We start from the raw sequence: 15,000 nt of genomic DNA on the forward strand, positions 1-15,000 counted from the left end.
ATTGTCACTTTACTATAACGTTATTATAATTATTACAATTATTACAATATAATAATTATTAATATTACTATCAGTATGACTTCTATTGATCTGAGCTGCTATAAAGCCTTAATTCCCCCTTGTGGAATGAATAAAGCAGGCTATCTAGCGAAAGTTTTTTTTTCAATGTTCAATTCTCCAATTCTCAGTATCTCAGCGTTGTAGGCGCTTGTGTTTGTTTGCGCGTGCGCGTTGCGGCAGCCGTAACCCGCGCCCCCCTCCCTCCGTCACCAGTCGGTGTGTTTCGGGTTGATCCGACTTCTTTTGGCTAGAGAGTTGTGTATTGTATAGGATATCGTGATTCGGAAGGGGGTACATATCCCCGAATCGCGAGTGGATACAGACCCGAGTCTCAGCGGTTTACCGAATACTGCAGCCCCGCTTTTTAAATTATACATTTTTATCGTCTTATTAATTTATTTAAATCCCCGTAGTTTATGGTTTGCGTTGGTTGTAACACTCCGGGAGGGCAGAAATGGCGGCCAACATGTACCGGGTCGGAGGTATGTCAATGTGGATTATTTTTTTATGAAGTGAAAACACGTCAACTCTTTGGTTCTGGTGGGGGTGGGAAAAATCATCAGCGCTTCTTTTTTTTATTCACGGTGGATTTCTGTCCGGGCTCATGTGTGTCCGGTGGTTTTATCTACCTGTGTGGAAAAGTGTGGCCAATGTCTAAATATTTGGGAAACAAAATGGGTCGGGCCTCACGTCGTCCGGGGCCGTGCGAGCTAGCTGCCAGCCTGCTAGCCCTGCCTGCTAGCCCAGGAGTAAACATGATCACATTGTGGGCTATTGTACCACCACTGTTCGCCGTGCTTACACGGGGAACACTAGGAACATCATATGCGATGGATATACATTTGGTTACAGATGTGGGGTCGTCTAAGGAGCCGTCCGACGTACTGTCTTTTGTATTTGTAGTCTCTATCTGGCATCCATCCATTTTTCTGGAGTCCCTGTTTAGCTGACGGTTTTAATCAACGTTTACCATCGTTATCATGACGACAGTCGGGATCATTCCTACAGTCGTTATCGTGACTTCCGCCAGACTACGGAGATGATCGCTGCAGATGCAGCAATCATCTGCAGCGATCATTGTTTGCTAATGAAAGATGCCCTGCACTCCGATGGGCTACTAACTCCATTATTAAGCTATATGGTTAGCAGTCGGGTTGATTTGACGTTTAATTGTCTTCCTTCAATCCCGCTGGATACATTTAACTTATCCTTGCAGTTCTGTGATGCTTAAAGTCGACAACGAAGCTAATGTAAACAAGCCGCCTTTGAGTGTATAAATGCATTCGAGGAGAGGCGCCCATTGACTTCTTCGATATTGTGTCCATCGGAATGCACCTCACGTGATGCTGCTACTGTTCACAATGGAGGTGTGTTCTTCATCTCATCACACCGCCGTGCTTAGGTGGAGTTGGACCGGGCTTACTAACTTTGGCCGATTAGAGACATTTAGACAGCGTCTGGAGTGCTGGGAACGGGCTCTCCTCTTCTTTTATGTATCATCAGATGCTGTATCGTTATCTGCAGTGAACTATCCCAGCTAAACCGACTAATATCAATAAAGGAGGTTAGGTCCCAGGTTCAGGTTAGGTCCCATAAGGTCAGAAACTAAGACAATTATGCCTGCTTGCTTATCAAAGTCACAGCATGTTGGGTCTGGGTCCTTGCAGCCTTGCAAGCTCAAGGACTTTACCAAAATAGTTTTTGAAGCCAGATGTGAAACTGGGATCAAAAACTGGATCTTTCAACACGTTCTGCAGAAAATTCTCAGACAGAAAGCTGTTGAAGTTTCAAAACTGGGTGAATGGCTTCAGGGTGTTAAGAAGTCCCATAGAAGTTCTCTGTTGTGTTTGCCCCCCCCCTCCCCCCTTATGTCAATACTTTCTAACAGTGAACATTTATTTTTCATGATTGGTTGTCCTTCCTTCTGGTAGGAAGCCTGCTTTATCAAAAACTGTGAACAACTATTGATGTTTTGTTGTTGTGTCTGTTGCAGATTACGTGTTCTTTGAGAACTCGTCCAGTAACCCTTACCTGATCCGTCGGATAGAGGAACTCAACAAGGTACTGAGCGGAGAGAGAGAGATTATGGGTTTTGCGTCTTTTGCCTGAGGGACAAATATCTTGCCTGAATTACTGGTGGTAGACATTTTGCCGTGTGTGTGTGTGTGTGTGTGTGTGTGTGTGTGTGTGTGTGTGTGTCTGGCTCTTCCCTCAACTGTCTTTGACATGGCCATCGGCTGGCAGGCAGAGCTGCGCCTACTGGGTGTGGTGGGAGGAACACCTTCTCCTTATGCCTACACATGCTAGTGTTACCGCGGTTACCAGTATAAAATGTCGATGGCTTTGCCATCAGTGAGACTTTATTCACGCCGTCGTCTCCACTTTTCTATTAAGTGAACCCTTATCCTACTGATGGTCAATGGGACCATTCAATAATAAAAGTGTAGGCCACAACATCCACAAAATGTGCCATAGTCCTTGAATTATCATTTAATAAAGTGCCCAGTTGTCGTGGAGGTCGAAGAGGCGAAGGAGACGTTCTTGATACTTTTTATTGGCGCTGATCAGCACCCAAAGTCCAACCCTGTTCCCCACATAAGTTTAAAGGGAGTCAGACGTGCAGAGGTGTGAGTGAATGGTATAGTCTGTGTTTAGAGCCATTAACTGTATCGGGTCTGTGTCTTGTTCCAGTTGCACAATTGCATGGATGTGTGTGATGCATTGAAGGGTGATTAATATATACATTTTATTTTAACATTTGATCCAAATATTTACCGTTATATGAATGAGTTTAAACAAATGCCTGACATTTTTCTCAATTTTAGGGACAGAGGGTTTAATATCTGTCCTCCACAAATCAGGGCGCTTGGCCACCCTGAAAAGGTAGAGAAACCAAAACAACAGCTTAACACAGGCTTCTTCCAATCAATAAATAGGCCAGATTACAGTTAATCAGCTTTATCACAAAGGCCAAATAATGCACAAACCTGCATAGCCTCTGAAACCTGAATTCTCTGTGAATGCCCATCTAGGTTAAACAGGGAAGGGCGCAAGCTCAGGTCAACTACGGTGTAACCTGTAACAACAGAGTTCTCAGAAGAACACCCACCTGTGTGAACTACAACACAACATACAGCACATAGTCATTAATGAGATGCATTATCCACACAAGATCTGACCAGATTTTGCGTCTATTAAAGGCATATTTCCAGCTCCCTTTTGAATTTGCAAACAAAAATGACATGTTTTTAAGTGGTTTTATTTTGATGAACAGCAATATTCACACAACACAACCATGGTAGATTACATACGCACTACAACAAGTAATAGTTTTGGGAAGAAGAACCCCCCCCCCCCCCCTCCCTCCACCCTAAATGTCTTCTCCCAAACCCTGCGTCACTCGTCCGCATATTTTAATCTCAGACCAGTCGATAAACCCGTCGGCTTCGTTATGCAGACCATCAATCAATCAATCTTGGGATGTTTGGCCTGTCGTCGCCGCGCAGCTTGACGGGCTCATGGGAAATTAGCACTATTTGGCTCGCCTTGGTGTCCCCATCCCATTGCCAGTGTGTGTGTGTGTGTGTTTGTGTGTAACTGTTTGTGTGTTTGTCGTTGGGTTAACAGACGGCCAGCGGGAACGTGGAGGCCAAGGTGGTGTGCTTCTACCGGAGGAGAGACATCTCACACAGCCTCATCCAGCTGGCAGACAAACATGCAAGTCAGTCCCGCTCCCTTCCTCTGTATGATCCCAGGGCTTGTCAGTCCGGTCATCTGGGTAAACCGTCTGCTCAGCCTCTTGTGTATTTATAAAGGGATTCGCTCATGCATAGGACAAAGATGGTGTCAACTGCCCATGTATTCATGAAACACCACTCCAAATACTAATTACACAAACAGGATTGTCTGGCTGCCCTTCCCCAGCGAGGCTGAATGTCGTCTTTCTGCAGAGTCGTCCCTTTCGGGCGGGGGAGTGAAGTTGCCAGATAGTCCTGAGGCCATGGCAAGTGCTGCCTCTCGACGGAACAGTTGGACCATAGGAAATGGAGAGCAGGGGTGTGGGCTTAAAGCGAGCACTGAAGGCATCGATGTGCGACAGTGTTTTAAAAAATATAAAGCATCAGCGTATTGGATCTGAAAGTGTCTGCTGACTCCGCCGCATTTCCATGTCCCTTTCATTTTGTATTAAGACTTCCACTTCCTGCTTGATAATTAAATCGTCAGCCCAGGGCGTATTGGTTTATTGTGGCATCAGACAAAGGGCCTTGCTGCTTCACTGAAGTAATTGCTAGAAGTAAGCTCTGAGGTTTAGGGTGGAAAAGAGTTAAAAAAAAGTCCCCAAATTGCGAAGCAAATTGCAAATAAAAGCACATGCTGATGAGTGTTGTAAGATGACTTCATGGGGTATATAGAGATTTCAAAAGCAATGAACAGCTGTCGCCAGCAATCAATTCAGCATATTCAAATTAATCAAATTCCCATAAGTGTTTAGGTGTTAAAAGTGTTTTAAAGTCAACATATTATACCACCAGGTGTGAGTGTGATTAGCCGTTACAAGCCGTTTTGAATATCGGCCTCTTCTGACTTCACAACTTGTAACGGCTAATCACACTCACACCTGGTGGCATAATATGCCACCTTTTAAACGTTGGAATGTTGCTGACAAGGGCAATGCTTACCCCTTCCACTACTCCTGCATCTCTATCCACTAGTAAGCTGGAATACAATAACACTCAGACTCGAGGGGAAGGGTTGAGTAGTGTTGCTAAGGAGAGGTATTGGGACAGGGCTTCACGGCTTGTCAGGTCTTTAATATCGGAAGAATTGGTATACAGGCGATCCAATCTTGATATATATATATGCAATTGGATTCAGAGACAAATATAGCCGCAAATAATGAAGCTCTCCTGAGATATTGCTTTTGAAAAGCTCTGATTATGAGAGGCTCGTAGGTCCTGTAAGTCTTGTATTTTCAAATTCCCAAGAACATGCAATCAGACTCTGCAGCTCATTGATATGCATGCTTAGTAATAAGCTCAATATTTGAACACAAGATTTTACCAGTCTAAGTTGAAGGAGCTAAAACAATACCTATTGTTGACCTATGAAGAAAAATATGAACACGTATAATTCAATAGATACATTCATGATTCTTCGATAGTTAACTCGGCCACACATGATGGAATAAGGCCCAATCTCAATACTTCCCCTTATCTTCCCCCTTACCCTTGCGCGTTCATGTGAGAGCTAGTGGTGTCTCAATACCCAATTTGATCAAGATTAAGGGATAAGATTGAGTGCTATGTACCCCTTATTTTTAAGATGATTTGAGAGCTCACTTGGGCCGAATCTCGATTCTTCCCCTTGCCCCTTTTGCTTTGTCTTTGTCTTTGTCTTGGTTAAGACAAAGACAAAGCAAAAGGGGCAAGGGGAAGAATCGAGTTTGGGCCTTATCTGATGATGGAAGCTACTTTGCTTAGTCAGTGGGGAAAAAGATGTCTTCCTCTGTGTGGTGGTTGCTGCTCTCGCTCTATCGTGTTGATCCTGTGTTCCCCCCGGGCAGAGGACCTGGAGGAAGAGAAGGAGACCCCCATAGAGACGGATCTATCGGAGAAGCAGAAGCACCAGCTCCGACACAGAGAGCTCTTCCTCTCCCGGCAGTACGAGAGCCTACCCGCCACGCACATCAGGTACACGCACACGCACACAGTTCTGTCAGCCCTGGTAGGCAGTGCACATGACTGGTCACCCCTCCTGCCGTGTCCATGGATAACCCTGTTTTCTCTCTCTCTCTCTCTCTCTCCCCACACTTAGGGGTAAGTGCAGTGTTGCACTATTGAATGAGACGGAAGCCGTTCTCTCTTACTTAGACAAAGAGGTAAGTTGGAACAGAGAAAAATCTAAAAAATAAATACAATTATTATCAATATTCTTTCCAAATGCTCTTAGCTCAGTTTCTACTCTGCTCATTGCCTTCAGCTCTCATCCTTTAAGATCGATATGCAGTCGAGTTTTGGAGCCGGCCCAGAAGCCTACTCGCTTTTCATAATTAAAAGTAATCTGGGCTTCTATTTAATACTGACAGAATCCTCATAGCAGCGAGCCGTTAACTCATCCCTGGCCGTGGTGGGGATGCTCCTGTGCCTGGGGTCTTGAAACGTTGAGTGGATGACCAGTTTGTGTGTTTTTTAAAATGGTGTTTCTTTTCCAGGACACGTTCTTCTACTCGCTGGTGTACGACCCCACACAGAAAACCCTCCTGGCCGACAAGGGGGAGATCAGAGTAGGCCCACGGTTTCAGGCAGACGTGCCTGACATGTTACCAGAGGGTAAGGGCTAGAGGCGCGCACACACACTTTTAGTCCATTATTTTATTATTTTTTGTACTGATGTCATTTATTCATTGGTTACTCACAATTGGGTCTAATAGCAGAATTGATTTACATTTTCGAACCAAATATAGTTTAAGTCAAAGCAGGTCCAAATGCATGACAAAACACTGGTATGACTTCCTACACACACACACACACACACACACACACACACACACACACACACACACACACACACACACACACACACACACACACACACACACACACACACACACACACACACACACACACACACACACACACACACACACACCAACCATCATACATTCAATTCACTATGTATGTGGTGTGTGTTGCGCAGGCGAGGCAGACGACAGAGAGCAGTCAAAGCTGGAGGAGAAGCTGTGGGATCCAGAATGTCCGCTCTCGAGCAAACAAATCGACCAGTTCCTGGTCGTGGCACGGTACGACCTTTAACCCCCAACCTCTACACCCCCCACAACATGAACGGTTTGCTTTTTAGGTCGCGCCTTTTCTGTTTGGAATTTGTACGTTAACCCCGTCTTTAGTTTTGTTTTCACGTTGGGTGCAACGGTTTCCTCCCTCAGCACAAAATCATGAACGTTAACACATTCCCGCCCGGCCCATAGCCGAGGAAAGGGCCCTACACCTGGAGGTGGTTCCCGGGCCCCGCCCTGTGAGGCAGGCAGCCCACTGCATCTAGCTCCGAGCATAGGACGGGTCAAATCCCAAGAATGAATTTCACCATGAGGATTAATACGATTAATGTAAAATAAACACACACCCACACATACACACACCTGCAAACTTGTCGCTTTTCGGCGACAATCGCCGTTTTCTTGGTCAATTGGGTCATTCACGTGAATCGAGTAGAACCGGAGAGTTTCCTTTTAAGATTATTATTATGCAGTTTTGCTGCCTTTCCATTATTTTACCGATGATTCCCCTCCCCCCCTGACACCGTCACCTATTTTCCTCTGAGGTGTTTGCGGGTCTGCATACACACAGACACACTGATTGAGCGAGATGCTAAGCCGCAAATCAAAACATGACCATCCTGTCGTAGTAATGTGAAGATTAGTCACGATTTCATTTGTATTAGGGGCGACGAGTCTTCGGCATTCCGAACTCAATTGCGGCAGGTTTCATCCGTACGGCCAATTTCCGAAGCTGCGGCGACCCACTCAGTCAAAGTCGGTGGCGGATAGCGCGGTTAAGTGCCTTGTCAAGTTGCTAGCGTAGGAGCTGTCTTATACCTAGGTTAATGCACTAATGTTAAAGGTGACATATTATACCTCCAGTTGTGAGGGTGATTAGCCGTGACAAGCCGTTTTGAAAATCAGTCTCTTCTGAAATCACAAGTGGGTGTGTCTTCGTCGATGTGTGCTGGATAGATCAATCTTCCAGCCTACCCAGTGGACTGTAGCAAACGTAGCTCATTTATTTTATTATTCTGTGACCCATCCCGTACCCGTTTTATTTATTTCACATGTTCAATCTTTTGAGTAATATAAACAAAACTATAGCAGTATACTTTGTGTCTCGCTGGCTGAACATGTTTTATTTTACTATCCATCAGGGATTGAGTACACTAAGCAATCAGTTTCATGTCGATACACTATACATGTCGTCGCATTGACACAACAGGTACAATTGTGAAACGTAAAATCAATAGACTCTTCTCCCAAAGGCGTCCTCGTAGGTGAAACACGCAACGCTTTCTATGGATCTTACTCTTATTTACTAGGGCACAGATTGTTGGCTAAACTAGTGGAGACTAGCCTAGATGGAATCCCTGCCCTCTTTCATAAAACAGGCATGACCATAAGGACTATAATGAGCCACCCCTGTGTATATCCCACGAGGGCGCCCCTCTAAGAACTGGCACCATCCTTGACATATTGAGCCTTAATGCCGCTAGAAGGCTCGACCCAAAACATCAGGTGCCTACTTGGATATTGGCTGTTTCCTGTGCCGTGTTGCCATCGAGGGCAATGAATCATATGGATGTTTGTGGGCACGTAATAAAAGCGTGTGTGTGTGTGTGTGTGTGTGTATTTGTGTGTGTGTGTGTGTGTGTGTGTGTGTGTGTGTCCCCTCTTGCAGGGCAGTCGGGACCTTCGCACGAGCGCTGGACTGCAGCAGTTCGGTCCGACAGCCCAGCTTACACATGAGTGCCGCCGCAGCCTCCAGGGATATCACACTGGTAAGAGAGAGACACACACACACACACGACAATTAACACCACAATTAACCACCAGGCAATGGCAGCAAGATTGGACTATCGAGCAGTTTAAAAGACAGTATCATAAAAGTTAGGATTCGGACACTAAATTCCTCAGCCTAAAGCCCACCCGATCCTTCACACCTCTCCCTCCATCACAGTTCCATGCGATGGACACGCTCCATCGCCACGGCTACGACCTGTCCAGCGCCCTGAGCGTGCTGGTGCCAGCCGGCGGGCCCGTGCTCTGTCGGGACGAGATGGAGGAGTGGAGTGCCTCGGAGGCCAGCATGTTCGAGGAGGCGCTGGAGAAATACGGCAAAGACTTCAACGACATCCGACAAGACTTTGTACGTGCGTGTGTGTGTGTGTGTGTGCGTGTGTGTGTGTGTGTGTGTGTGTGTGTGTGTGTGTGTGTGCGTGTGTGTGTGCGCCATGCTTGTTTTATGGCAGGTGGTCATGAATACTGAAATTTTATGATGAAATGTGACTCAGTGTGCTCGCAGGCCTGTGTGTGTGTGTGTGTGTGTGTGCGCGTGTGCGACCTGTGTTGGGTTGGCAGGGCTGTGTTTCCATTAAAGCGGGGGGGAACTGTTGGCTCTCTTCCTGCAGCCATGTCTCATGAATAATCATGAGCGCCCACACGGCAAAGAAGAACACGAGTTATTAATACTGTTCATTTGCTCCCTGTCTTATCCCAACACCCCCCCCCCTCATCGCCACCTATTATACCTCTTTATCCTCCTCCTCCTCTTGTCTCCTCCTCCTTCGTCCTGCCCCCTCCGTGACTGACCCGCCTGTAGCTGCCATGGAAGTCCCTGACCAGCATTATAGAGTACTACTACATGTGGAAGACCACCGACAGATACGTTCAACAGGTAAGACCCCCTGCCCCCGATCCCGAAGGGAAATGTGGTTCTTGAGCGGCAGGCCGAGTTTATAATGGAGTGAACCAGATGTGTTAAGAATAACACGCTGTAGGACTCTACTGCACGCTGGTTTTTCCGCACTGGTTTCTGATGAGCGGCTCGAGTAGGGACGTATTGACTGGTGGTCACTGGACGAGACGTGAGACAAGGGGGTTGCTTTAAATCCATGTTCGTATTAGATTTATGTACTCGCCTCTCAAATCAAACTATTGATTAATATCTAGAGTGACTGTGAAAAGAAAAACGTCTGCAAAGGTTTTCAAATCAGTCCTCTAGACTGGCCAGTGTAGAAATACACACATTAAGATCACCTTCTGAAAGCCTCATCCAGTCGTGTGAGTTGGTTTTCTTTGGTAGATATCTTGGTTACAAAACATGAACAAGGCCTACCCCTGCCTCTTGCAGTTTTTGGGTTTATAGCCCGGAGTGTGGGCCATCTCTCTCCAGAACGGCCGCTACAACAGAGTAGGACGGCCGGATCCAAGCTTACATTTATACCTATTGGTCGTTTGCCAGTCCAGCCTGCGTGAGCCGAAATGGAATCTAAAGTGTTATGTTGGTCCACAGGGATCTGTGTGCTGTTGGTTCAGTTACCTTGTTCAAGCTGCTGTTGCCATGGTATTAATAGACTTGAGTTCTCTCTCAGTATGGCGTATTCATTCAAATGAAAGGCTTCATTAAATTCATGTTTAATTGTTTAAAAAACGGATTCTTTGTCATACTATTATGGGATGTTTTTCCCTCTCCTTTCAACCTACTCTTTCTCTGCCTCCCTCAACAGAAAAGACTCAAGGCAGCGGAAGCCGAGAGCAAACTAAAGCAGGTTTATATTCCTACGTAGTAAGTAAACCCTTTTTCTTTTACATGTCATACATTATAAATGGTATATTTCTTCCCTTCAGTGTCGATTATTTTCCTCTGTGGCAATCACACTTGTGGCAGCGGGGCTAAAATTATTTCTGCATATTTAATGTGTCTCCGGTGCTGTTGAAGGCTGCCGGGTCATTAGTCTGTTGATTAAATCTCTCTCTCTCTCTCTCTCTCTCGCTCGCTCTCTCACTCTTCCTCCTGGAACAGTAACAAGCCCAACCCCAACCAGATCTCAATGACCAATGGGAAGATGGCTACAGTCAACGGGGCGGGGCCAGTGGCCTATCACACAGCAGGAGGGGGCCGGGCCTGCGAGAGTTGCTACAGTAAGTGCGCTTGTGTGTGTGTCTGCGCGTGTGTGTGTGCGTGTGTGGCGGCAGCAGCAGCATAAAGTGCATTCTTTGAATTAACTCTAAATTGAAAAGCGTTCCTGGGATCATCAACCGCTGGGAGAACAGAGCTGAGTTCATGACTGTTCCGGGTCTCGGATCAGAGAGGAAGTTCACTTGTTTCTCGTTCAACCAATCGGCAATCAGTCAATATGCAATTTCCCCCGTGTCGTCCCTCTGCAATCAACTTATCTGCTTCTTTCTACACCTAACACATACACAAATACACACGCACGCACACACGCGCACACACAAATGTATGTCAATCTGACACAGGCGCACATGCACACACAAATGTGTGTGTGTGTCTATCTGACACACACACTTCGACACATTTCCAATTGACAAGTTATTGATCCCCGAGCGTGTGAGCCGCTCACATCAACTCCAAACACGCCGGCCGAACCAAGGACTCTTTGATCATTGGGTTGCGAGACTTCTACACTACTGAATCAGCGGGGGGGTTTTCCTCCATCAATCAATTGCCCTCCCGTTGCGTGGAGAGACGATTGAGCTCAGCCGGATGTGCTCTCTCTCTCCCCCCTCTCTCTCTCCCCCCCCTCGTCAGGTATGCAGTCGGCCCAGTGGTACTCGTGGGGCCCCCCCAACATGCAGTGCCGCCTCTGCGTGTCGTGCTGGATGTACTGGAAGCGGTACGGCGGCCTGAAGATGCCCAGCAGAGCGGAGGCACCGGAGGAGCGCACCTCGCCGGCCCCGGTGAGCAACGTCAGCGCCCACCATGTGAGTCCCGCGCCCGGGCGCCCCGAGGCCGGCGAGGCCATGCCGCGGTGGTTCGAGGAGGCTCGCGCACTCAAGCTGAACCGCGCCAGGGCCACGAGCTTGTGGCAGAAATTATCATGGAAATGATTTGCGGCCCATATTGCGATTGTGATTATTCATTGTGAATAGCAGTTTATGAATTCGCCAACCTGGCTGCAATGACGACTCTCTTCGTGCCATGTATTCAGCGGCAGGGGATGCCTCGGACCCAACCGGTTGTAGCACCCGTAAACGGCAATGGCTGTGATTCGTTAAAGTGCTTGTTACCGTGGTTGTTGAGGTGGCTGATTTGATTTGAATTGCATCAAGCGAACAAAATCAAATGCGTTCTGTCGTTTTTTTTTTTTCAACCTTTTTTGTTTCAACATTTCTCGCATTTCTTGATTCAATTGCGGTCTTTCACAATAAGCAAATTGCGGAGGCCAAAACACAATTTTGTTGATTATGCAGTCAATTGTGCAGACCACTGTAGTTGCTGTTAGGCATTGATTAGTTGAATTGGTGTCAAGGGTGGAGGACCACCTGACACTGCATGACCCTGGTTCGGTGCTCGCCTTGTGGTTCCAATAGGGGTGTCCGGTTACTCTTAAAAGACCAACTGCCTTTTTCTTGGCATTTCACTCGATAACTGCACCAGATTATTTTTATTTTTTATTTTTTTGGTCTTTCCAAATGTAATCTTGTTTTTTGTCGTTTCCCCCCCCCCCCTCCAAACTACCCGTCCCCTTGTTCTTGTGGACGCCACCCCCTTCCCCCACCCCCATCCCAGGAGCCTCGTTCGCGGGGCCATGCCCCCCGCCAGTCGAGCCACATGGTACCGGTGCGCAATAGCGGCAGTCCCAAGTCCAACATGAAGACCAAGCAGGCCTTTCTCCTCCAGGCCACTCGCCTCACCAAGCTGGCCCGGCACATGTGCCGTGATGTCATCAGGCTGCGCCGGGCGGCGCGGCGGCCCTTTGTGCCCATTAACTGTGGGGCCGTAAAGGCAGAGTGTAAGAGCTCTTTAAATTTCTCCTAACTTCTGCCGCATGGACACGCGCGCCCGCAGACACACACACACACACACACACAAATACACACACAGTGCCCCTGCAGACTCACACATGCACACATACACGGACACTTACACACTGTCACACATGGATGTGTACACAAACGCACACACGGGACACACAAGAATACACACACACACACACACACACAGGACACACGCACACGGATACACACACACACGCCCCCATGTGACATCACTGACATCACCCATGTCCCCCATCTTCTACACCCCATCAGCTCCAACCTGTGCCCCCTCCCCCCACTGCTCACGCCCCCCTCCCCCCTCCCCTTTCCGATTCCATCCCAGTGCGTCTTTCTGTTTTTATTATTATTGTTATATTATTTCTTTTTTTTTTTTGTATTCTCCCGCCACCCTGTTTCTAATAAAGACTGCCTGTCCTTATAACTATGAGTTCTGATCATCCTTTCATTGTTTTTTTTAACTTTCTGTTATGATTTTGATTAAGTGAACCCCCACCCCCCCCAAAAAAACTGGTGATGGAACTTAACACATTTGAACAGTTTCAGGGTTAAAAGTCTTTTCGGCATGCCCGGACACACATAAACACACCTGCAAACTCTCAGTCCTGCTGTCAATCGCTCTTCCTGCTATCAGAATAGGTCAAGGTAAAATCAGAGATGCTATTATATTCCATGGGCATGTATTTGCTCCACTAAGTTCGCTGTAGAAGAAATGTATTTTAATAACAGAAGCTCTATTTTGCATCCCCACCCCTTCAGAGTCTGTCTGTGTCGACTTGCGCTTCAAATCTATAAAGTCTGAGCCCAATTCTTCAATCGGTAAAATGTATGCCTACCAGGCTCACCAAGAAATGACTGCTCAACCACAAGGTCCGAATGCTTGGCTAGTTTGTAGTGGGAACTCGTTTGTGCTTACTTAAGTTAGTTCCGATGTCAGAAATGATCCCTGTGGTGAAATTGTTGCTTGGGATGAATTAAGACGTGGCAAAAATACGTGTACGTTTCTTTTTGAAAAAACCAAAATCAGCCTCATAAAGGATTTAAAGCCAAACCACCCTGAGCAGATAACATTGTAATTGCTTAGAGTAAATCTAGCGTCTAGCTTCTTAGGCACCTTATGTCAGCCAGCGGCTGCTATGTCCACTGTAGGTGGGGTGGAATGCAGACGCGGCAAACCAAAGAGAACTGCTTCCCTTCACCACCTGCCCTCATTGAACAGGGTGGTGTCTACCACCCTCCGTCCTAGTTGTTTTCAGTCCTGACCTAATCTCCGGCTGCATTCACGTCACCACACACCCCTCCACCATCCCACCCTATCTGTCCCGTTTAGGATACACCTGAGGATAGTCTTACAGTGAGGGCGTGTGGAGATACTCTACTCCAGGGTTTCCCCATTTTCGAAGTCTTCCTTCATTTTGCTTTTGATCCTTCTCCTTTGCCAAACGGATGATGCAATAGTTCCATCTCATCTTCTCTACCTCTTTTGCAATCCTCCTTTCATTACTGTGCGTGGATGTGAGAGTTAGTCCTCCAATAAAAATCACTCCTGAAACCATCTTCTCTGAGTCCTTGTGCTTCATGTGTCTGTGTATCTGTCCATCAAATCCGACGCACTCGCCGATTGGTCGTTTTTTGCCTCCAAGGACACGCCCAAGGCACGTGCCCCTCTCCTTCCCTCCCTTCCGAGCATGGATCTGTACTGTCAACGCCTTCTGTCATCCAGCCCTGACATTGTGTTGTGAGAATGTGTTCATGGTGTCATTTTTCTCAGGATTTGCATGTAAGCATGTAATGTCATTTCTGTGTGTGTGGAAGAAAATTATTCCGGTCATGCCATCTCCAGGAGTGAGTTATAGTAACAACTAGCCAGGGTACATTATACAGAGGATATCTTGTGTTATCTGAGGACATAACATTTAATATAGATACTTTTTTTATAAATATTTCTTTGTGACGTGTTGTATATGCTTTTACCTTGAGGCACCATTGCTAAGATCAGTTGTATGCAGAACAGAACAAAAAATTGCATGTTAATGTGGGAGCGCTATTACGACTGCCATTTCCTGTCAAGAGCACAAGTAATGCAGATGGAAGGGTTGAACGATATGGCCTGTGTGACCAAAAAGGTGTGATGACGTGCACACCGGTTAGTTACAAGTGTGTATGTGTGTGCGTGTTTGATTCAGATATGCTCAGGGCGTCGGAGGGCCAGGGAACACGGCTGCCCAAACACAGAGCGTCGCCCAGGAGCACGCTTACCAGCGTGGTGCAGTTCCTAGGTAACACACAACACACCGAAAAGACACAACCTCCCCTCCCCCTTCATTCTGCAGCAAAACATTCTTCAAATGGTTGCC

General features: G+C 46.9%; 1 protein-coding gene across 1 annotated transcript in view; it reads left to right on the forward strand.

The window, feature by feature from the left end:
• The first annotated feature begins 239 nt into the window (after positions 1 to 239).
• Positions 240 to 15,000, forward strand: part of mta3 (metastasis associated 1 family, member 3) — a 21,041-nt gene continuing 6,280 nt past the window's right edge. Inside the window, exons 1-15 of the mRNA XM_056577077.1 lie at positions 240 to 542; positions 2,054 to 2,121; positions 3,688 to 3,781; positions 5,624 to 5,750; positions 5,875 to 5,938; positions 6,272 to 6,389; positions 6,757 to 6,859; positions 8,523 to 8,622; positions 8,802 to 8,990; positions 9,444 to 9,518; positions 10,351 to 10,409; positions 10,647 to 10,765; positions 11,397 to 11,569; positions 12,378 to 12,600; positions 14,830 to 14,922. Of these exons, the coding sequence (XP_056433052.1) occupies positions 515 to 542; positions 2,054 to 2,121; positions 3,688 to 3,781; positions 5,624 to 5,750; positions 5,875 to 5,938; positions 6,272 to 6,389; positions 6,757 to 6,859; positions 8,523 to 8,622; positions 8,802 to 8,990; positions 9,444 to 9,518; positions 10,351 to 10,409; positions 10,647 to 10,765; positions 11,397 to 11,569; positions 12,378 to 12,600; positions 14,830 to 14,922 (1,633 nt within the window). The 5' untranslated portion in view covers positions 240 to 514. The remainder of the gene's footprint in view (positions 543 to 2,053; positions 2,122 to 3,687; positions 3,782 to 5,623; positions 5,751 to 5,874; positions 5,939 to 6,271; positions 6,390 to 6,756; positions 6,860 to 8,522; positions 8,623 to 8,801; positions 8,991 to 9,443; positions 9,519 to 10,350; positions 10,410 to 10,646; positions 10,766 to 11,396; positions 11,570 to 12,377; positions 12,601 to 14,829; positions 14,923 to 15,000) is intronic.

Source organism: Gadus chalcogrammus, chromosome 18, assembly GCF_026213295.1.
Source record: "Gadus chalcogrammus isolate NIFS_2021 chromosome 18, NIFS_Gcha_1.0, whole genome shotgun sequence".
Classification (NCBI taxonomy): Eukaryota; Metazoa; Chordata; class Actinopteri; order Gadiformes; family Gadidae; genus Gadus; species Gadus chalcogrammus.